The sequence below is a fragment of the Cebus imitator genome, unplaced genomic scaffold, assembly GCF_001604975.1.
Source record: "Cebus imitator isolate Cc_AM_T3 unplaced genomic scaffold, Cebus_imitator-1.0 Scaffold704, whole genome shotgun sequence".
Lineage (NCBI taxonomy): Eukaryota > Metazoa > Chordata > Mammalia > Primates > Cebidae > Cebus > Cebus imitator.
In genome coordinates, this window is record NW_016108019.1 from 450,976 (window position 1) to 475,275 (window position 24,300).

The 24,300-nt window shown below is 47.5% G+C and overlaps 1 protein-coding gene across 3 annotated transcripts in view; it reads right to left on the reverse strand.

Annotated features, from left to right (window-relative positions):
- ALOX5 (arachidonate 5-lipoxygenase) overlaps positions 1–24,300 on the reverse strand; it is a 60,605-nt gene that overhangs the window by 16,764 nt on the left and 19,541 nt on the right. For all 3 annotated transcript variants that reach the window (XM_017518810.2, XM_017518809.2, XM_037735015.1), the window contains exons 4-6: positions 13,024–13,146; positions 3,435–3,541; positions 2,423–2,595 (exon numbers count right to left, since the gene is read on the reverse strand). In XM_017518810.2, the coding sequence (XP_017374299.1) occupies positions 2,423–2,595; positions 3,435–3,541; positions 13,024–13,146 (403 nt within the window). The remainder of the gene's footprint in view (positions 1–2,422; positions 2,596–3,434; positions 3,542–13,023; positions 13,147–24,300) is intronic.

Consider the following 24,300-nt stretch of genomic DNA (forward strand, 5'->3'; position numbering starts at 1 on the left):
CTCTGAGCATCTGTCACGTTAAGCGTGGGAGAGGGGATGGGGACGGGGACTTTCCCCGCGAAGGCGCTCAGGGCACCTTGTCTGGGGGTGAGCAGGTGGAGAACCTCGGGCTCGTAGGGCACAGCGCTGGCTTGCCTTCTAGGACGACGGCTGGACATCTGGACTTTAAGAGCTGAAGTGACCATCAGACTCTACCCAGAAGGAAGGACTGCTAATCCAATCTTGAGACCGCCCAGGCTGGTGAACGTGATGCTGGGAACAGGAGGCCTGGGATTTAGGGGCGATGCCTGCGACATTTCTCTGTTATTCCAAGGAAAACAAGGAGCTCACCTCTCTCTCAGTTCTGACTTTTTGGGATTTTGCTGCTGAAACACTGGTGCTCTTGTCTGTCTAGAGTCCCTGTCCCCTTTGGGTCAGCGTATTCCATTCTCCTGGCCACAGGCACTGGCTCACAGAATTGGTGAGGCCAGAGGATGGCCTAAGACATCTGCTGGGAGTGTTGGGAAACAGGGTCTTTCTTGCTGGGAGTGGGTGGTGTTTGCTAAGCTGGTGGAAGGTAAATCTGAAGCCGCTGGTGATCATTCTTTACCTCCACATAAGAAAACCCTTCTAAGGAGAAAACTGCTAGAGGCAGAGAATTGAGACATGGAGAGAGAGACAGTGCCAGGAGACTCTGAGTTCTGGTCCCAAACGAGTTAGCATTGAGGCAATACACTTCTTGCATTAAACCAGACTGAGTTGATTTTTGTGATCTGAAACTAAAGAATCCTAATATAAAGTCTAAGAGCTCAAACAAACTTGACCTGGAACAATGAATCGTACCAACAACAGGGATACAATTTCTGTATTCATGTTCAGAAAAATAACTGCACTTTTTTTTTTTTTTTTTAAAGACAGGGTTTCACCGTGTTGGCCAGGCTGGTCTTGAACTCCTGACCTCGGATGATTGGCCTGCCTCGGCCTCTCAAAGTGCTGAGATTACAGGTGTGAGCCACCGCGCCCAGCCCAACTGTACACTTTAAAAAACAACAATGTAGGTGTTTTTAGTAGGCCACCAGCTTGCTGTAGATCACTAGGATGCTGCCAGACAGGCAGCGTGAATGACTGTGGGGATTAAGAGTCATGCTGGTGTGTAGGAGGTGGGGCAGTGTGTGTGTAAGAGTCCAGTCAGTGAGGCGTGGCTCAGTTCAAAGGAAAGGTGACCCATAACCCAAGTGCCCTGGAGGTGGCTGAGACTCCCAATGGGAAGCTGATGTCCTGCCCAGGTGCTGAGGACGGCCACTCCTTGGCTGCCTTGTGCAAAGACAGCTGCTTAGAGCCTTCCAATTCTAGGATTCTGTATGGCTTAAGGTTCTATGATCTCTGACTTGAAGTTTGAAACCTATAGCCACTGAATCAATGTTACTATGTCTGGCAATTATGTCCAGTGAGGAACACAGATGCTCCCTCTGTGTGTGTGGGATTGTTATTGTCAGCTGTTCACATGACCAGGAAGTGTTCTGGGCCTGGTGGGGTGCAGGAGGAGAAGGCTAGGAAGCACTGCCTGCCCTGGGGCAGGAGACTTGTGCAGAGACTTCAGCTGGGTGGGTGCCCTGTAGATTCAAGTGGGCCAGGTACTGGGGCTGGAGGTTTATCCCTAGAGGGCACCAACCGTCTCTCTCCAACTAGAGCCCCAGGGTGAGCTGAGCTCAAAAGACAAGGGGACTGGAAGCAGCAGAGGCTACCTGGACACCTGGGGCAGCAGCAGGGCCTGGGTGGCAGGAGGCCCCATCATGCTGGCTCCATGGGGAAGAGGCAGACTGATGAGCTAGCGCCTGTTGCGGAGCCCCACCAGAGCCAGGTGGAGTTGGTTTGAACTTCTGTCTCAAGACTAGGTCAGCCCTGCAGCCGGAGGGGACCCAGTCTGCAGTTGAGGGTGGGAAGGAGGGTGCAACAGGAGCATGGGCAGCAGCATTTCTAACCAGAAAATCAAGCATTCTGTTGAGTTTCTCCTTGTGCTCCTTTTTTTATTCTCACACAAGGTCTGCTTCTTTCTCCAGTGTTTTCTCCTGTGCAAGGTGGGTCACAACTGATGACTATGTGTATAAAGCACCTGTCACAATGCCTATCCCACCACAGAACCCCCTAATTAAGGGGAGCTCCTGTAATTATTGATACTGATAGTGAAAATATTGACATATGTTCCCAGACTCGAGCATCAAGGAGAAACACACCCCGCAATTCCTCCCCTGACGTTGCACAAGACAGCCTGCGTAATGGCCGGGACCCTAGCTGACAATGTTGCCAGGAAAAGGAAGTGGCTGCTCCAGCCCAGATGGGCCTGCAGTTAGCATCTTAGGGCCTATGAGAGCTGGCCAGGAGGGAGTGGCTTCCACCTGACAGACTGTGGCCTTGGACACTTCTCCAGCCCCTCAACCCCTACCTGGACCTCCTGCTCCAAGCTGAGCTGCCGCTCCAGGCTGCACTCCACCATCTCTGTGGTCACCGGGAGCTTCCTGGGCAGCTCTGTGCAGCGCTGGATCAACACAGGGTTGCAGCCGTTCAGGAACTGGTAGCCAAACATCAGGTCTTCCTGCCAGTGATTCATGACCCGTTCTACCAGGAGAGAAGTAAGGCCCATCCTGAGCTCTGAGCAGAGGGCAGGCAGGCCTGTGGTTTTTTTTGACCCCTCCTGAGAGCAGAGTCCCTGCCTGGTCTCCTTCCCTGAGTGCTTCCTGGCTGGGCACAGCTCCACCTGCTGTGCCCAGTTGCTGCCCCCTGCCTGCCACTGGGTCAGGCTGTGGCACCACCTCATCATACCTGAGCCGGCCCTTAGTGGCTCAGAAGCCTCCCGGGGCACCAGTCTCTCATGAACTCAGATCCTGCAGCCCAGCATGGAGAGTCCAGGATGGAAGGAGGAAGGGAGTGGAGGGGAGTCCCTAGGAGGAGTTTGCCAAGGGCAGTTCCCCACGTCCTGATTTCAGCACCTCTTCTCGGCCAGCCATTCCTGCCTCCTTAACGTCCTTCCCATGTCATGACTGGGCATTATAAAGCTAGTGCTTTCACCAAACACATCCTAGTCCAAAGGAACCCAAAATTGCTTTCATGTAAATGCCTAAAACACAAGCCAAGTTTTGCTTTTGCTCTATTCAGAAGCACAAATGGTTGATCTGTGCCAAGAAAAAGTCATTATTCTTGAGACTTTTGAGGGTGAAATGAGGTCAAGGGTGCTCGAGCTTGACTATCGGAGGAGGAGAAGCCTCTGGGCACAAGGGTGACCACAGTGATGCAAAGGGTGTGGAGTGTAGGGGCTGCTGGCCAGGGTCACGTGGTAGCAGGAGGCCCCCCGTGCTGCAGCAGGTGGGAAAGCCCTTGCCAATTTCCCAGCAAGTCTCAGACGGGAAAGCAGCATCCCCTCTCCCCAGCACCACTAGAGCCCCCAGAAGCACACTCACCAGAAATAGTGTTGCTGATCTTGACAAAGATTTTCTCAAAGTCAGCAAAATCATTCCAGGAAGACTGGAACATGTGCATGAAGCGGTTGATGAACAGGTTCTCCATCCTGCAGACCAAGAGAGAAGTCACCTCACACACGCCAGCCATGCCTCCCTCTGCAGAGCCCCTTCACACTGAGCCCTCAGGAGTCCTCACAACCCCCCAGGAAGCTCCGAGGAGGCAGGTAATTGGCCTTTTGGAACCAGGACAGAAACTGGCACCTATACTGAATGCTGTTCCGACTGCACCTCACCTGTGGAGGACAGGCCAATCAGTACCGTCCAGAATAGCCCATAGTGCCTTGAATTCCAACCACACGTGTTCATTCACTCATTCATTCATTCGTTTCCTCCTCAGGCACTTGTTGCCCCCCTACTCGGTGGGCCAGGCCATGAGCAAGCTTCCAGGAAGAGAGAGCCAGTTGCTCTACCGTGTTGCCTGGATTTTGGAGAGATGAACAGTTCAATTGACTTGAAAACTCATTTATTTTCTGCTAAATGGCTCTGTACTTGGTGCTGAGGAAGACGGAAGTTTTCAAATGCTCACTGCGCAGGACCAGAAAATAGAAACCCAAGGTTAGAGCTTGCTAAATTCAGAAGGCAGGCTGCAGGTACTAAGGAGTGAGATGTGAGTATATGAGCAATCCCCAGGGCTTCCTGGAGGAGGCAGGGTGTGGGATGGGTCTTGAAAAGGTGGAAAAGAGGGGAGATGCTTCCCAGGCTTCCTCCATAATCCCACAGGGTGCAGGACAGGGGTGCGGGAATGCTGCCCAGTGTTCAACGTGACACACCTTGCCTCAGTTTCCCTCTCTGGCACACACATGACTGAGATTAACTCGTTATCCTGTCTCTTCCCCACCATCAGTGCTCAATCTCTGTCCGCTCTTCAGCCTGACTCTGGCTGCACCTCAGAGCTCACGCCTTTGCCTTGGGCCTCTGAACATCTGTTTCCTTCAACTGGAATGCTCTGTGCCCCTTTTTTCTCTGCTGTGGAGTGAATTGTGCCCCCCAAATCCACATGCTGAAGCCCTGATCCCCAGTGTGATGGCATTAGGAGGTGAGGCCTTTGGAAAGTGATTAGGGTTAGATAAGGTCACGAGGGTGGGGCGCCTATAATGGGATTAGTGTCCCTGTAAGAAGAGGAAGGCAGCAGAGGGCTTATTCATGCCCCGTCCCCCTCTCTCCTCTGCCACGTGACCATACTGTGGGAACACAGAGAGACATCTGCAACCTGGGAAGAGAGCCCTCACCAGGAAGTCGATTGGCTGGCACCCTAATCTTGGATTTCTAGACCTGTGAGAGACAAATGTCTGCTGTTTAAGCCATCTGGTCTGCGGTATTTTGATGTGGCTGTCCCAACAGGCTACGCCATTCTCCTTCTGCACAGATGGAATAAGTGTGTCTGGAGGGCTCACTCCTATGATGCCATCTCTGTTCATTTCCTCTGTAGCTCTTACTGCAGCTTAAGTGCAAACTCATGTGTGTGAATCTGTGCCCGCTGCCCTAAGCATGCTGAGGGAACGGTCATGCCTGTGCTTTACTCAGTATCGAGCCCAGGCCTCCTACCATCCAGAGGGGCTCATGCAGCATTGCCTCGTGGACTGGGAGGTGACCTCACCTGTGCAGGGGACTGTACCTGGGGAACTCCCCCAGTGACTCCCTGCTTCCTGGGCACCTCGAGGAGGCAGCCCTAGGTGGCCAGGGCCCAGTGCTCTGCCTGGACCCACTTCTCAGGTGGAGTGTGGCTGGAGCTGAGCTGTAGACACCACACCTTGTCATGGGGAAAGCTGGGGAGTCAGGGACCTCCATACACTCTTCTGATCTTGCAGAATCAGAGGATGGAGTCTGGGGAGAGCCTGACTGATGGGACACAGGGCTTGGTGACATCCCAGCTCTGTTGTCCCAGAGAAGTCACCCTGTAAACATGCATGAAGGCAGCAAATTGGAGCAACCACAGGGGGAACTCCTAAGATAAGCAAGAGACACTGGGGGTCTCTGCTGCCTGCCCTGCCAGGCCTAGGGGAGCATCCAGGCAGAACAGCAGTCCCCTTCCATCCTTCCTCAGCTTAGAAAATGCTTGTCTCCTTTGTCCTGGTCACCCTGGGTCTCCTAGGAGGCCATGATGCTCAGGAGAGGGTCCTGGGGCCACGAGGCTGGAGGCCTTTGTGAGCATTGTCTTTTTTTCCTCATGTGTCAGGATGACCCAGCAGCCTGCAGGTGACTGAGAGGAGGAACTGCTGGAAGTTGCCGTGGCACAGCCTGGACAGTGTGGGCAGCTTCATGATGGGCTCATACAGTAGGTGCTCAGTGCTGCAGCACCCTGGAGCTGTTGAATAATGCCAGCCAGCATCATCTTCCAGTCCTTCGGGTGCCTTCTTCACCTGCATCCAGCCCCTTGTGCGGAAGGAGGGGCTTTTACACAGGTGCCTGTTGCAGCCTTCCAGGGAGGCTGCTGCGACCTCACCAGGATTATGACCAGCAGTGAGGCACTGGAATACACAGAGAAGCTTCTTTCAGCCCTGCTGCCTCCTTCCTCCCCCAGAACCCCTCGTCAGCTGAGTGTTCTGGGCCAGAAGCCCTTGTCAAGATAGAGGAGTAAACCTCATTGTGGCATCCAAACCTGTGAGAGGCAAATGTCTGCTGTTTAAGTGTCAGTCTGGGTGGGGAAAAGAACTTATTTCTGGGAGATGAGAGGCCTTGCCAGGCCCCGAGAGCCCTGTAGGGCCTGAAGATGGTCCAGTACCAGATGGTGCCTCAGAAAGGGGTCCGGTGTTGGGGTGCCTGAGGTCCTGGGTGGTTGCTCACCCCTATTCTTTGGAGGAACCAGGAGTGAGTCACCATCTCCCCAGCTGGGTCTTTTTGACCTCAAAACAGGTTTGCTCTGAAAACAGGGTGGGTGTGGCAGTTCTCAGAGGAAGCCACAGAACCAGGAAGAAGTGGAGTTGGGAGGAACACATTTGCATGTCATCTAGAGGCAAAATATTTCTGTATCCTTATAGATAACTGGAATATTCAGGCTTCAAAGATCCATTTTTGTACAAAGAAGGAACCCGCAGGCCAGAGAGGGAACCAGGCTTTTTCAAGGCCACCCAGGCAGGTAACAGCCACCGTGGTCACCTGGCGTAGGGGTGGTGACCTCGCTTTCTCCTGAGCCTTCAGCTTTCTCCCGCACCAAGTTGTGGCCGTGGCTGGGCACCAGCTGCTGGCTGTGTGTCAGGTGGGGTGGGAGCCCTGCTTCCTTGGCCTCCCTGCTCTTTGCTTCTGCTAACAGCTTTTCCATTTTCCATGCCATAGTTGTGCTGTGCAGGGAGGGGGCAAAGCCTGCTGAGGAGGGCTGGCTCCCTTCCAGGCACAGCAGGTGGCTAGGAGGAACTGGGTGCCAGAATTACTCAGAAGCGGTGCAGAAACCAAGTTGTCCCAAGCCAGCGGTTCAACGGGGAAGGCCTCCTAGTTGACCTCAATCACGAGTTTCAGTTTCCTGTGAGTGGGCACTGAGTTTAACCCACTCTAAGGGATGGGTGTGGCCATCCAGATTTTAACAAGGGCCCCAGGGGATTCTGATGAAAGCTATACTTTGAGAACCACTGCTAAAGAATTTGCAATGTTTTTCAAATTAACCTGACTACCGAACAAATCGTTTTCTTTGAGGGAAACATGACTTCATGCTTCGTATTAACTCTTGGTCTTATTTTATGATGCATTTTTAACAACAGCAACAACACAATGCTACCTTAGCAAATAAAATTGAAAATTTCTAGCCTTGTCTAACTTTTAGATGGGATTTCCCCCCTTACATTTTCCAAACTAATTTATTTTACAATGGGACACATCTCTGATTTCACAATAAAATTTAATGAAAGTCAATATGTTTTATAGGCATTGGCTAATAGGAGGGGATTATTTTTTAAATTTCCAAGGATTTCAGAGGCTTTTGGGTAGCATTTGGGAAGTGGAAGAATCCTACTTGTGTCACAGGAAAAGTGGTTCCTATGAGTGTTTTGGTGACATGGGGTCAAATGGTTTCTGAGTTGGGGTGACCATAAGAGGGGATGGAGTCTTTTTCCCATAAATAAACCCACGCTTTGGTTTCCAATGCCAGGCCAGCAGGCTCCCTACCCTTCCTGCCTCTCCTTCCTTCACCATCCTGTCTTCCCACCCCAGCCTAGCCCCCACCCCTTCCCGTGCTGGTGCCACCCTCCCCTCCGCCACACGCATTCCGCCCATCCACTGGAATCCAGGCCTGTCTCTCCTGGCCTGGCCCCTCTGCAGCCCTACTCGACTGGGGGACTGTCACTCCTTCCCTGCACCCCTGGTGCTTTTATTTATTTATTTATATTTTTAGACAGAGTCTTGCTCTATCCCCAGGCTGGAGTGCAGTGGCACGATCCTGGCTCACTGCAACTTCCGTTTTCGGGTTTCAAGCAATTCTGCCTCAGCCTCCCGAGTAGTTGGAATTACAGGCACGCACCACCATGCCCGGCTAGTTTTTTTGCATTTTTAGTAGAGACGGGGTTTCACCATATTGGTCAGGATGGTCTCGATCTCTTGACCTTGTGATCTGCCCGCCTCGGCCTCCCAAAGTGCTGGGTTTACAGGCGTGAGCGACCACGCCCGGCCTGTTTTTGTCTTTTGAGACAGTCTCACTCTGTCGCCCAGGCAGGAGTGGCGAGATCACTGCAGCTTCCACCTCCTGGGCTCAAGCGATCCTCCGGCTTGAGCCTCCCCGAACACTGGCATTATAGGCGTGAGCCTCCGCATCGACGCCCTGCCCCTCATCCCCCTTCAGGAGGCTGCTATTCCTGTAGCTGGGTAGCCTGGAACAGGGGGCAGGTGTCTGGCCTGCGGGGCTAGGGCAGGGCGGGTGGGAGTGGCTGCCCTCATAGCGCACGCCCTGGCCTCTGCCCGGCCCCAGGCCCCCTTTTCCCCGTCCCTTGCCGGGAGTCCCACAGCAGCTGCTCGGCTCAGCCCGGATCCGCAGCGCTCTCAACCCCAACGCCCACCCCTGGACTCATCTTCGCCCCAGCCTCCTTCGTGCCCAGCGTCTCTTGTAAATGACCCCCGGGCCCGGTGCCCCGCGTTCTCTCTCGGCCTCTCGCCAGTGACTTGCGCTCCGTCCGGCCTCCCCGCCTCTGCGCCTTCACCTGATCGCAAAGGCGGCCGGGACAGCCTCCGCGCGACTTGACTGTCACGCCTCCCCATTTGCCCCTGGACGTGGGAAAGTCGGGCTTATAGCGCCTCTACGTCCACCGCGGCGGCACAGACTGGCATTTCCCTTGCCGCCTTCACGGAAAGACGCCCTGTGGTTCTGGGGAGAGGGCGGCTCCACTCGCGACCGTTCCTCGAGCTGCCCCCGCCAGGTCTCCTGGGGGGAATGCCAGGGCGTGTGAGTCGCCACGCCTGGCCCTCACCTCTCCCAGGATCAGCCGCGTTTCTGCACTGTTCCACCCCACTGGAAAGGAAACTCTCTTTCTCAATTTCCTTTAACGAGGACATTCGGTTATCAGCCCTGCCACCTGCTGCAATCGCCTTCCAGGCTGCAAACGGAATGGATGGTGAACACATCAGCTGCTCCTCCCTCCACACCACCAGGAAATTTCGCAAACCATTTGGCTCTCGGGCGGCCTGTCCTCACCACACCTGTGCCCACAGTGCTCTCTTTGCTGCAGCGCCCTGCGCCATACTCCAGGCTCCAGTAAGACCTAGTCAGATGGCCCCCCGCTCCAAAACCTTCCTGGGTCCCATCAGAGAGGACACCCAGGTGGAGCGAAGGTCCTCCTGCCCAGCCCCCAAGCGCAGGGGTCCTTCCAAGAGTGCAGCCCTAGGCCGGTGTGTGATGGTGGTGACGCTGGTCCCAGAGGGCCTGACCCCCTCACCAAGAATGGAGAAGACTAAAGGCTCTCTTTAGGGAGAAACTTCTCTGAGGAGCTGATGTGTGTGGTCCCATTTTAATCTCATAACAACCCTGGGGAAGAGCTGGGGTCTCATTGTTGGTTTGAGGTCACCAATGGTCAGGGAACTCAGATGACTTCCCTAGGGTCCCCCCTACCAGCCCAGGGCCCTCTCCCAGGAACCCCTCAGCCCCAGACAGGCTTCTCTGAGCTGCTTCCTTGTGGTCCAGCCCCCTTGGCTCTGCTCCTCAAATGCAGGGGCACCTCTTCTCTCCTCCTCAGAGCTCAAGGGTCTCCGTCCACTGTGCCGACACAGAGTGGTACTCAGAGGGGGCACTAAGCTGACTGTCTGGCCTGCTGCTCCAGGAGGGACAGAAGGGCCCCTCTCAGGATTCCTTTGCTCTGCTCCTGCCACTAGGCAATCATCCAAGGGGCTAAGTGACAGGATGATGTGGAGAAACATGGGGCAGCTGCACTGCTGGGGCTGAGACAGGGGCAGGGTGGCGGCACTGGGGAACACAGCAGAGGAGACCTCACTGAGGCCCAGGGCTTCTAGAAGCTTCTGCAAGAAGGGGCCCCTCACCCATGTCTTGGCCAAGAAGTAGAAAGGACGGGTGTGGAAAAGGAAACAGCCAGGGCAGAGACAAGAGAGGCCCTGCAAAGCCCTGCTGGATCCCCAGGGTGAAGGGTCCTATGCACGTGGGACCCAAGAGACGGCAGGGGCGGGTGTGTCCTTATGGAGTGTCTCCATTTCTGGGCAGAGATACCTGGGCTCTCACCTGTAATTGAGCCAACCAAGAAATTATATTTGCTTTTTAGAGACAGCCTCCAACAAGTTATACATGCACTTGAGAATAAGACCTCCCAGTGCCTTAAGAGATGGAGCTCAGGGAGGCAGCGGGAAAGATGCTCCTGCCCTCACCCAGGAGATGGTGGAGCTGGGAGAGGAGGGACACGCTCCCTGGGACCCAGCAGATGGACTCAACTCAGCAAATAGATGCAACCATGTGTGGGGAGTGGGGAGGCCCAGGGAGGCATCCAGGTCAGTGGTCTTAATCCTGGCTATACACTGGAATCTCCCAGGACCCTTAAAATATAACTGTACTTGGACTGCAGAGCCCCTGGTTCCATGGTCTGTGCGGGGTGGGCAGCATGGAATCTGTAACACTAAACACACAGGATCGAGAACCATGTATCTAGGCTGCCATTAGCTATGATGGGGATATACAAGACAGGGGTGCACAGTTACCATCTATACCATAGGATAGGTGTTCATTAAACCCTGTTAAAATGAAAGTGTGACCCAGCTGGTCACACTTTCATTTTAATAGGATTTAATGAGCACCTATCCTGTGATAGCTAAGATACAGAGGCTCCTGAGATACAGAGATGACAATGATCTTCAGAAACACTGAGCAGACATAAGAAAGGGACAGTCTGGCCTTCACCATTAATTCCTCCATCCATCCATCCATCTACACTTCCTCCGTCTACCATCCATTCACCACCCTCCATCAATCAATCCATTGATACATCAGTTTCTCCATCTATCCTTCCATCCATCCACCATTCATCTCTTCTTCCCTCCTTCCTCCTTCCCTTCATCCATTCATTGACCATCCATCCATCCCTCAACCCATCCATCTGCCTATCCATCTGTTTTTCTGTCCATCGATCCTGTATTCCTCCAGCCCCTCCTCCACCATTACTAAGCCCAGGTGGCACTACTCTCCCCCTCACAACCCCACCATCCTTATCATTCTCTCCAAACTGCTTCTTTCACATGGACCTTCTGTCCTGATTGTTGCATGGGACCTACCCTACTAAAGCTACATGGCTTTGATCAGCAATCCCAATCCCAGAGTAGAGGAGGGGAAGTGAGCCCTTAACTGCCGTGATGTTTCCAGGGAGATGTTGGGTATTCTGGATTACTAGTCCAGATGTTTGGCTTTAATTTTTCACTCTAGTAGACCCCAATTGTGGTAGAAAAAAAATGTCCCAGCTTTGGACCCAAACAGATTGGATTCAAATGCTGGTTTTGCCAATTTCTGCCTAAATGACTTTAGGCAAATTCCTTCACCTTGACCCCCTGGAGCCTCAGTTTCCTCACCTAGAAATGGTCAGTAATATTATTTACCTCCCAGGATGGCCATGGAGCTTAAAATAGATGATTGTGCCCCCCAGAACACATGAGCAGTGTTTATAAATGAATATTATTTTAAGCTTTGAAGATTGACTGGGTTCTCAGCCCTGTCTGCCTGCTGGGTGTACAGACCCAAGGCCAGGGTCCCACCCTTGTAGAATGTCATCTGTGGGTGTAGGGTTGGCCCGGCACTGGTAGGTGCTAACACTCCTCAGAGGAGTAACGCTCCTCTGAGCAGACATAAGAAAGGGACAGTCTGGCTTTCACGCCACCATTAATTCCTCCATTCATCCATCCAACCATCCATTCACCATCAATCCTTTTACACAGGGTAAAAGGAAAAGAAAATCTTTGGACACCAATTCACTCTGCCAAAAGAGAAAAATTAAGCTGAAAGCTGAGTTGTGCAAGAAACTAAGACAGTCACAGATAAAAGGTTAAAAACCTCCACAGGTAGCTCTTGGGTTCATCTTATCAAGTGCTGATGTACTGAGCACAAGAGGAATACATAACTGACTATTCCCCTACCTGCCCCTTTTCTGTTGCCGCATGTGGATTCAGTAACGTGACCATCCCCTCCCTCCAGCCTGCTTTTCCCCTTTAAATATTGATGCCCTTAAAGGCATCTTTGGGAAAAGGCACAGACCACTGAATGTTCCTGTGGATTTGTGTTCCTTTTTTTCCATGTATGTCTTTAACCTTGGCAAAATAAACCTCTAAATTGACCGAGACCTGTCTCAGATACTTTTTGGATTCCATAAGGTTCAGTCTGGTTTAAGAACCACGGATTTAGGGTTTGTCAAACTGATATGATTTTTTAAATTCCCTACAGGGTCAATGTGCAGATTTAAAGACCCCTCCACTAGCCCTGGGCTAAGGTCAGGGGATCCATATGTTTAACAAGTAGCCTGGATTCTCCAGATAGGCTGGGCAAGCTTTAAAAAGCCCTGCAGACATTCCGATTAAACAAAGGTGCACAGAACCCGTATCTGCCATTTATTAGCTGGGGGCCTTGGGCAAGGAAGGTACTCAACCTCCGTATTCCTCAGTTCCTTAAGTGCAAAATGGGGACAATGACTGTGCCTCCGTCATGGGGTTGTGATGCAGGAACAGGGGACGTATGTCATGGGGTCAGCTCTAGCATTCTGGCCATCCTTACCATAGTACCTGCCATCTTGGTGACAGCCTGAACACAAAGTCTTCACACCCTTGAAGTGGCCATAGAGGGGATGAGATATGGATGGGGAAGAGGCATTCCAACTGAAGACCCCTGCTTTGGGCCAAAAACACATCTATGTTTTGTGTTTGGAGTCCTCTAGGTTGTGACTTTTTTTTAGAGACTGGTTGTCCGGCAATGTGCGCTGAAAATCCACTCCTATGACCAACATATCATCAAAGCATTTTGCTCGGCTAGGCTGTTCTCTCAACCCAAGGACCCCATGAAGAAAGAAATGAGGGTCCTACTCAGCACCAGCCACTGGAGGGGCTGCCCAGCATCCCTCAGTTCTCATAAACTTACGCTTTGGAGTAATTCAGAACAAAGTCCACTCCCTTCTCACTATCAAACTGGATATCACGGGGTAAATCCTTGTGGCATTTGGCATCAATGCTCAAGGGGAAGCCAGGGTTCCACTCCATCCATCTGAGCATGAGAAAGGAGAAGAAATTAGATTAAATGCCGGCCTTTGGTCTGCTTCCTCAGCTGGGGGTTGCCTACACTGTCTGACGATATTACACGAGGAGGTAGATGTACCCACAAAAAAGTCAACACATCGCAGGCTGATCCTATATCCAGTAAGGTTCTGGAACTTCTTCCAAAGTCCAGCAGCACCAACTTTGCTGTGCCCTGAGCATCAGAGTGGGAACCCTGGGACTGGGCTTACGGTGGTACAGGGGGGCACCAGTGCGTATAAAGCTCTGAAGATAGCCTCAGGAGACCTCACTTACTAGAGGTGTCACTGAACAGCAGAGGCCTGCCTTGCCAGTCGCTGGAGGTAGAAGGGGCTAAGGCTGCCCAGCCATGCCCAACCTGGATATCCACCATTCTGCCAACTTGGTCAGTGTGTGCCCTGGACTGTATGCAAGTCCTGAGTGTGGCATTTCAGGAAATGGGACAGTTCTTACGCCTTCACAATAGGGCCATAAAGCAGCAGGTTGCCTGGCAGAGTGCTCCAGGCACAAATGGCTGAAAGGCTTCCCTCTCTCACCTGCTGGCCAATAGCAGGTTCAGAGATTGTTAAAATCAAAACAGCTTCCTGCAAAACAAGCCATGCACTGCATCCAGTAAACATGCTCAAATCTGGCATCTTTGAAGCTTATCCTGTGGCATTGGGCATTTGGGTTTTTGAAAAATGTTTATTTTACTTTTCCTTTTGTTTACTTATTGACTAAACTTAAACTGAAAATGTCAGAGGTGTTCGAACCAGAGTGACTCCATCTTGAACAGGGGCTGGGTAAATTAAGGCTGAGACCTACTGGGCTGCATTCCCCGGAGGTTAGGCATTCTAAGTCACAGGATGAGACAGGATGTTGATGCAAGATACAGGTCACAAAGGCCTTGCTGATAAAACGGGTTGTGGTAAAGAAGCTGGCCAAAACCCAACAAAACTAGACCAGCCTGGCCATCATGGTGAAACCCCATCTTTATTAAAAAAAAAGAAAAAAAGACAGTAATTTTAAAAAGGCCAGGCGCTGTGGCTCATGCCTGTAATCCTAGCACTTTGGGAGGCTGAGAGATGGGTGGATCACCTGAGGTCAGGAGTTCAAGACCTGCCTGGCCACCATGGTGAAACCCCATCTTTACTTAAAAATAAAAAAGAAAGAAAGTAATTAAAAACCCAACAAAACTAAGATGGTGACGAAACTGACCTCTGGTCATCCTCACTACTCATTATATGCTAATTGTAACGTATTAGCATGCTAAAAGACACTCCCACCGGTCTTATGACAAATGCCATGGCAATGTTAGGAAGTTACCCTATATGGTCTAAAAAAGTGAGGAACTCTCAGTTCCTGGAATTGCCCACCCCTTTTCTGGAAAAGTCATGACTAATTCACCACTGTTTAGCACATGATCAAGAAGTAACTGTAAGTATGCTCAGTCGAGCAGTCCATGCTGCTGCTCTGCCTATGGAGTAGCCATTCTTTATTGCTTTACTTTCTTCTTTTTTTTTTTTTTTTTGCATTTTTGGTTTTGGGGGGTCTTTTTAATAACATGCAAGATAGTTACATAGGTACACACATGGCAGTGTGATTTGCTGCCTTCCTCCCCTTCACCTGTATCTGGCATTTCACCCCATGCTCTCTCTCCCCAACTCCCCACCTCCCACTGTCCCTCCCCTATTTCCCCCCAACAGACCCCAGTGTGTAGTGCTCCCCTCCCTGTGTCCACATGTTCTCATTGTTCAACACCCGCCTATGAGTGAGAACATGCGGTGTTTGATTTTCTGTTCTTGTGTGAGTTTGCTGAGAATGATGGTTTCCAGGTTCATCCATGTCCCTACAAAGGACACAAACTCATCGTTTTTGATGGCTGCATAATATTCCATGGTGTATATGTGCCACATTTTCCCTGTCCAATCTATCATCGATGGGCATTTGGGTTGGTTCCAGGTCTTTGCTATTGTAAACAGTGCTGCAATGAACATTTGTGTGCATGTGTCCTTATAGTAGAACGATTTATAATCCTTTGGATATACACCCAGTAATGGGATTGCTGGGTCAAATGGAATTTCTATTTCTAGGTCCTTAAGGAATTGCCACACTTTCTTAATAAACTTGCTTTCACCTTATGGACTCGCCCTGAATTCTTTCCTGCGGAGGTCCAAGAACCCTCTCTTGGGGTCTGGATCAGGACCCATTTTTCCAGTAACAAAAACAAAATTCACATTTTAGGATTTTAGCTTTTTCATTTGTATTCCTAATTCTCCTTCCTTTTAAAACTTTCTTGTGTGGGGAAGGTAAAATGTTGAGATTTTAGGTCATAAAAAAGTTCTGCGTTCATTTAATACAATCTTGTGTTTTGACTTTCCCCAAATCTCAACTGTCACAGTGTCCTGTTGGCCCATTAGGGTCCTAAGGCCTGCTCCTTAGGATCAAAAAAAAGGTGAACATGGATCAGATATGATCCTTCTGACAACAAATGCATTTTGTCAGATGTTTTCTGTTATGTGGCACTTTACATTTCTCACTGTTGGTTTATTTATAATATTCTGCTTCCTCAGACTTTAAGAAAACCTTCCACTTTTTGCTGTTTGTATTAATGCCAATGCTAGTATGTTAACAAGCATAAAAATATGGACAAGTCTACAAGTGTCTTTGTTTTGTTTTGGAAAATGACTCAAGGCATCTTCAATATATATCTAAAATTGAGCCAGTCATTTGGTAACCTCACTGGTAGTAATGATCAATTAATTAGCTACCATTAGTCACATCGACTTAAATATTACTGATGACTTTCTTCTTGCCTAGACAGTTCAAGGACTCTAGCTAATTTCACAAGCTCAGTGGAGCTGGATGTTTTTTAGTATGTAAACAATAAGCCCTGCAAGGACATCTGTGCCAGAAAATGGCATTCATGTTTTCTTAAGTGAGTAGTCCACTTGGACAGATGTGGAATACTTTTTCAGCACCAAAAAGACCTTCTCACCCCATGCCCTGCTTTGGTCTGTGGAGGGTGGCAGCAGCAATGGGCAGAAATGCCCCACTTGGGTGATTAGAAGATGATGGCCTCCCAGCACATGAGGACAGGACAGCTTGCTTGTTAGTTTACTACTTCCCCCTGAAATCAAATGTCTATGTCCCTTCCACTGCAGGTCACTGCTGCCTGAGAGACCCCGATGGACTGACCTGCACAGGAGCCAAAGGCCTGCATAGCCACAGACATTAACCGGCAGAGAAGGACTCCCACTCCATTGAGGAAAGCCAAGTGGAACACCCAGGCAGAAGGAACAAAGAAGTAGAAAGCATTTAATTCATTGGGGAAAAAAAAATAAGAGCGAGCGAGAGAGAAAGCAAGAACCAGAGAGAGAATGAGAGACAGACAGAGATCCTGAGGAGATGCTGTTAGATAATTCGAATGTAAAAAGACTTTCTGTAACCACAAACATGAATTCTGAATGAAGATTTCAATAGAGAAACAGGCAAAGAGAATAGTCACTGTGAGATGTTAGTCTCTTGTGTTAAAAGAAAAACCTTAGACAAATTAAATTTAACAGAGTTTAACCGAGCAAAAAACAATTCAAGAATCAGGCAGCCCCTAAAGCAGAGCAGTCTCAGAGTGACTTTGGTGCTGCCTTGTAGTTGGACAGGATTTACAGGCAGAAAAAGGAAAGTGACGTACAGAAAATGGAAGTGAGGTAGAGAAACAGCCAGGCTGCTGATGGCTCAGCCTTAATTGAGCCCAGTTTGAACAGCTGGCTGCGGTGATTGACTGAGACTCGCGTACTTGCTAAGAGAGTAGGTGACAGTCTGTTTACACGTCCAGTTAGGTTACAGTTCACTATGTACAGAGAAACTTTCAGGCTGAATTTAAAATACTTAAGGAGAAAGGTTTAGGCTAAACTTATAAACACTAGGAGAGAGACGATGTTCATTCAACAACGAATTATGGTGCACTTACTATGTGCCAATAAGTGCTTTGTGCAAAATAGAAGAACAGGTAACCCAAATATGGGCAAAACTACAAAGAAATGGAAGCCACACGCGTGCCTGTAATCCCAGCTACTCAGGAGGCTGAGGCAGGAGAATTGCCTGAACCCAGGAGGCGGAGGTTGCGGTGAGCCGAGATCGCGCCATTGCACTCCAGCCTGGGTAACAGGGCAAAACTCTGTCTCAAAAAAAAAAAAAAAAAAAGAAATGGAAGCCACAAATGAAACTATGAGAGACATAAAGACCAAAAATAAAATTCTAAGCCCCTCAACTGACTGATGGACCCTCCCCTTGGCCAAGGGCACTCCAAAGTTAACCTTCAGGCCATGATGGGAGTAAGTGGCTCTTACTTTCCTCATTGTATTCTCCTCCTTCTTGGAAATCAGGCACAGCTGATCAGCATTAATGTCAACACAGAGCGTTAAGGCTGATAGAACAGACTCTTTAAGATTGATAAGAAACATTTAGAATAGATTCTCCCTGAAGTCTGCTACCTGGAGGCTTCATCTGCATAATAAAAACTTTGTCTCCACAATCTTATTTTAACCTAGACATTCCAAGTCTTTGGATAATAATTCTTTCAAGCAGTTGCCAATCAGAAAATCTATGAATGCACCTATGACCTGGAAGCTCCCTTTCCCCAAGTTGTCTCACCTTTCCAAATTGAACCACTCACTGTCCATCTTACATGTATTGATTGATGTCTTATGTCTCCCTAAAATGTGTAAAACCAAGCTGTACCTCAACCATCTTGGTGTATGTTCTCAGGATCTCCTGGGGTCACTCATATTTGCCTCAGAATAAATCTCTTCAACTATTTCACAGAGTTCGACACTTTTCATTGACAGACATGAAAACCAGTTACAGATGTAATATGCAAGGAGTAAGGGCTCCAGAAGGAGAGAGAAAAATATATGGAGAAGTGAAAAAAATCAAAGAAATACAAGAGCTTCTTTAAGCTGAAAAAGACTTAAAGTCTGTGAAAGGAAATTAAATTTTGGGACCCCAAACTCATTTAGCCAAAGGGAAATGTCAAGCTGGGAACTATGTCATGCAAACCTACCTCCCTCTTTCGGGTCCTAAATAAAATGGCTACGATGAAAAATGCGTCCACCATATTTTGCTCACAAGGAAATTCCTAATGAACCGTTAAAATTTCACCATGGCAATGCAAATTGATAACTTATCTTTACAAGTGCAGTCACCCCACCCACCAGATCCAAATGCATATCTGATTGTTCCCCTGTCCAATTTTGTCTATATTCTCTTATGTAAAATGCAGATTCCCTGCATTTTTCCTTAGCTTCATTTGTTTATGTCATCTTACGTTTAAAAAAATGCAGATTCACTGAGCCAGACAGAGGTGTGAATGACTATTTTTCCCTGCCCTGGTCTTATATGAAAGCTGTGTACTTATCAATATCCCGCTCTTTCTTCTTTAGATTTGGAGCCCTCAAAATCATCCTCAGAGAAAGGCATAGACCTGTCTCCTGGGCATGCGTCCTTAACTTTCGCAAATAAATCTCCTAAAATGATTGAGACTTGCCTCATCACTTTTCTCAGTTGACAAGTCCTAGGTAGGAAAAAAAAAAAAAGGAAAAAGACACACCTAGGTATATACTGATTAAATTTTAAAATGGCCAAAAGACAGGAGAGAGAGAAATAGAGAGAGAAGGAAAGAGATGCAGAGAGTAAGAGAGAGAGAGGAAGAAAGGGGAGGGAGGGAGATAGAAACCCTAGGAAAAGAAACATAATCAAACTACTATTAGATTTCTGCCTTGTCGTTCTGGAAATGGGAAAACTGAAGCGTATATAGACTTTTTTTAGATTGTCATCCAAACCTCTCATCTCATCATCAATGAGGGCAGGGAAATCTGTTTTGAGGGGACGGGTTGGGGGACAGGGGGACAAGCACAGACTCAGATCTTACACTACACATAGACCTTCTGAGGAAATTAATTGAACAAGTTCAGCTGAGCAAAAATTAGAATGAACCAATAAACTCCAAAATACAGTAAAGAATATTCACCATAAAACTACAGCAAATATAATAATAAACAAATAAAAACATGAGCGGGATGTTCATCATTACTACAACTACTTGTTTTGGGAATTCCAGCCATGTAATAAGAAAAGAGTATCAGTAGTGGAAATAATGGAAAGTAAGAGAGAGCATTATTATCGTTTAGAAAATGTGAGCACATTAACCAGACTCACTAGCAACAAACAAACAAAAACAAGTGATTAGAATCAATGAAAGAATTCAGTAAGGTGCCAACACACAGTAAATATAAGAAACAAGTAATTTACCTTTATCCCAGCAACATTTTTGCAAACAGAAAAATCTACTCAGAACAGCAAATGCTAAATGTAGAGTAGCTAGAAAAGTGAAGGACCTGCATGAAGAAAACTAGAAACTCTGGAAGGACACGACACAGGGTCTGGAGAGGTGGAAAGACACGCTGTGTTCTTGTATGGAAAGGCTGAATCACACTAAAATGCCAGCAAATAACACAGTTATGTGAAATGCAAAGTAATTCTCATTATGAAAATCTTAAAAAACCGTGAGATATAAAACAGACATTAACATTTATTATAAAGTTATGATAACCAAAAGGTGGTGCTGGGGTCTGGAGTAGAAAGATAGGCTATCACGAAGTCCAGAAACAGACCCAGAAACTATGTGTACATGATACAAAACTCACCAACACTTATTTACTGCTTTCTATGTGCCAAATACTATTCTTTGTGTTTTCATTGTTTAACCTATTATCTCAAAACCCATAAGAGGAAGGCACTGTTATTTCCCCCATTTTACAGATTACGAAACTGAGGCACAGAGAGATTAAACAACTTTCAAAGGACTGCAGTAACTGTGAGTTGAGCCCAGACGCTCAACTCCAGAGCTCATGCATGTTGTGACAGCCATCCTACGCCAGCTAGTACCGTGGGTGTCATCATCCCTGTCATCCCAAGTCAAGAAGAAGGAATGTGTTTCATAATGAATGCTGCTGGGAGAGTTCCACCCCTACTTTGCAGCATGTATGAAAACATGTGGCAAGAGTGGGGCATGGTGGCGCACACCTGTAGCCCCAGCTACTTGGGAGGCTGAGGTGAGAGAATGGTTGGAGCCTGGGAGTTTGAGGCTGCAGTGAACTGTGATCACGCCACTGCACTCCAGCCTAGGAAACAGAGCAAGACTCTGTCTCAAAAAAAAAAAAAAAAGGTAGATGAATGAAAGGTCTAAACTCAAAGAGGAAATTGTAAATGTATTAGACAAAAATACAGGGGAAGTATTTATGTAACACTGGGGTGGAGAGGGCTTTCTTAAGCAAAGCAGGAAACCCAAAATTTATAGATGTAAACAATACATTGTTAAGAAAATAAAGAACTAAAATCTTCCGTGGCAAAAGCAACAGAAGACAAATAATAAACGCTATACATATATAATAAATGGATACTATCCTGATATAGAAAGAGCTCCTTTAGATTGATAATTGAAAGAACCCACAGGGGAAAAAGCTTATAAATAGGTAATGCTGTGATGCTTAATTTGTTAGTGGTCAGAAGAGTGCGGATTAAAGCAACAACAAGGTCTTAGGGGTTTTTAGGTTGTCAAACAAGGTCATTAGGTACAGACAAATGTATGAATGGGTAAAAGTATCTTTTCATACATAGTTGGTGGGACTGTAAATTACTATACAATTTTGTGAAAGGATTTTTGTCAGTGTTTCTTAAAATAAAAAAAATGCTGATTAGTTCCAGCAATCTGAGATCTGGAAATGGATCTGCCAGTAATTAAAATCCCAGTACATCAAAATGTTTGTACAAGGTTAGTTCTGACAGCATTGTTTATACTGCAGAACCCAAACAAATAAACACACCTACAAATGGGAAATGAACTGAACATCAGTCAATAGGGGAATGGCTGAGTTAATTATGGTGCATTCACAGAAGGCAAGAAATAAGTACAAATTTAAGAAGAGGAAAACACATGAGGCACTATTTCACACACAAGAATGAAAACATCTGAAGATGTGAAGTGCTGGTGATGCAGGGAAAAAGTGAATCTCAAAAACAGCTGCTGAGGTGTCCATTGGCAGAATGCCTTTTGAAAACAATCAGCAATGTCTAGAATGCTTAAGAACACATGTGGTCTGCAACCCTGCAACTCTACTTGGAATATTCCCTATAGTAACTCTTCCATGAGAACGCAGAGAGATGTGTGAGGAAGCTCATTGTTGCTTGGAAGCTCATTCTTGCTTTAATTTCAGCTAGAAATTAAAGACAGCCACGTGCCCATCAGCAGGAGAGCGGATGAGTGCATGGGTTATTCAGATACTGATATGCCATGAAGTTAACTGCATGAACCACATCTATCTGTGTCAACCAGATCCTCTTTAATACAGAATGATGAGTGGAAAGTGCAGGTCACAGAATGATTAGATTAAATGATGTTGATTAACAAACACCCACACTTTGCCATTTACTGCGTGTATGGGTATACATGTTAATGCCGACAAATTCGGTCACATTGGGAGAGCACAGGCTGTGGGCTATGACCTGGGTCGGCTTCTCCTCCCTGCCTGGCTGAGTGAGTCAGGAGGGCACGCAAGAAGCAGCAGCTTTCTGACATAATGGAGACTATTCTTAGTCATTGCTTTACTTCCAAACTCTGATCTAGAAGCCTGAAAAATCTTGTGAAAGAGGAACTCCAGGATTGTGCAGACAGTGCAAAGTTCAGTGTTTCCTGAGCGGAAGCAAAGGAGGGTGTCTGAAAAGGACAGATGAGTGGAAGCAGGAAGAATAAAATGATTAGATCTAAGAAAGGGGGAAACTATCTCACCAGAAGCTCCCTGCTGCAAGATTGTGATGATGTTAAGCAGCTCCTAGAGAATCCCGCTAATTTGTTATCTTGGATGAGTAGACAGCTAGTCTAATTAGGTTCTGACTAATTCATACTAAAGTGCTAATGGCTTATAACAAATTAAATAAATTTTACAGGCATTTTATCTTAACCTAGCTTCACAGGTCAGAAGTACTCTGAGAACTGGCTGCAGGGGTTTTGCCAGGTGGCTGAAACAGGGAGGGAAGTCGAGGAAGAAGCATAGTGACAACAGCTCTTTGTGCTGGGAGGCAGAGCTCAAGTACAACGTGTGTACTGCACCAGGTACAAAAGTCTGAAAACATGATATGGTGCCTGAGCTGAGAGGCTTGAGCACAAATACTCAAAAACAAATCACACATTCATATACCCTTAACATGACCCACAGCACAGCAGGTTACTCTCCCACACTTGACACTAATGGCATGATAGTTTTATTTTTAATTTTTCAATTGGGAAATAGAATATATAAAATACGTATGGATATGGATATGGATATGGATATGTGCATACACACACTCACACTTTCAGAAAAATGCACAAAACACCCGTACGACCACCATCCAGGTAAAAAATCAGAACACTGTCTGTACCCTCACCCCCATCTTTCCCAATCAACACTTCTTCTACCCCCAGTAATCACCATGGTTGGCTTTATGATAATCATTTCCTTGTTATTGTTTATGGTTCCACTACTACACATCTCCCTAAACAATTTAATTCCAAACTAATGGATTAGCCAGACACGCTTCTGGCTTCTTTCCTTCAACATGGCATCAGTGAGGTTTGTCCATGTTGTTCTGTTAGCAGCAGTTTGTTGATTTTCCTTGCTGTGTAGAATTCTCCTTGATTATTTATTTCTCTATTCTATTACTGTTGGACATTGAGTTGCTGCCATTTTTGGCCATCATGAGTAATGCTTGAGTATCTAGGTGCACATGTACACAAATTTGGATCCAGTTTAGGATTTCTGTGTCATAGATTATAATGTAGCTTCAGTTTTACTAGATATTGCAAAACTGTTTTCCATGGAGGTCGTATCAACCTGTCCTCCTGCCGGCGGTATGTGGGTGTTCCCAGCCCTCTGGATCTTCTTTAATACTCAGGCATTGTCAGTTGTTGGAGTGGTGCGCATCTGGGAGGCATGAGTGTGGCAGTAGCAGCAGTTCACTGTGATCTCCTGATTTCCCTGATTCCTAATGAAGCTGAGCACCTGTTCTATACTTGCTGCTCACATTTTGTACAGTGACTACTCAGACCTCTTGCCCATTTTCTACTGAATGACGGTCCCCTTCTTACAGATTTGCAGGTCCTTCACATACTAGGAATAATTCTTGTCAGTCACTCCATGACTTGGCTTCCCACTCTCCCGGTGTCTTTCAATGAACAGAGTGTCCTTGTCTTGAGGGAGGTGAACTTACCAATTTTTCCTTGGCATTTAATATGTTCTGAGTCTTGTTAGAAAAACCTTTTTAGCTTGAAACCAGGAAAAATAATAACCTGTAGTCTAAACGTCTTAGTTTTGCCTTTAACTTTTAAGTCTAATCAACCCCAAACTGAGCCTCCTGAATGGCAAGAGGTGGAGTCTGATTTCTTCTCCTTCTCCTTCAGCCCTCCCCGCGGGCCAGCCCCTGTCCTCCAGATGCACATCCAGCGGCCTAGTGCCACCCATCAGCCAAGCCCTCCGTACAGACTCGGGACCCACATACATGTGGCTGTTTCTTGTTTCTTTATTCTGTTTCATGGAATGTTTTTGATGAAACGGGGGATGGAGCCAAAAATAGTTTTGAGGCTGGGGTAATTGTGTTCTTGGTGTGGGATTTCTCACCCCTTGACAGCGGTGGGTGGCTGGGCATAGGGGAAGGAGATACAGGGTTCAGAGATGCTGTTGCAAGTTAGAAAACTTTAAAAAAAGAAGATACTGCTCAGCTATGGCAAGTGTTTGATGAAATAGGGACTCATACATGGCTCGTGAAAACTGGTTAAAGATTTTTGAGGAGAAATTTGTCAATGTATACTAATAACTTTCACTATTTGGTAATTTCACATCTGGACATCGATCCTAGGAAAATAGTTAATAATGCATAAAAATTTCATATATAAGACTTTTCACATGGCTTATAAGAATTAAAAAGTTAGAAACCTCCTAAACGTCCAGTGAGGTGGGTGTTGAAGTGAATGATGGGGCATCTATGCAATGGAACATTACGTAGAAACTAAAATCATGTTCATGATAAATGATTCTGCTATACTGCTAAGGGC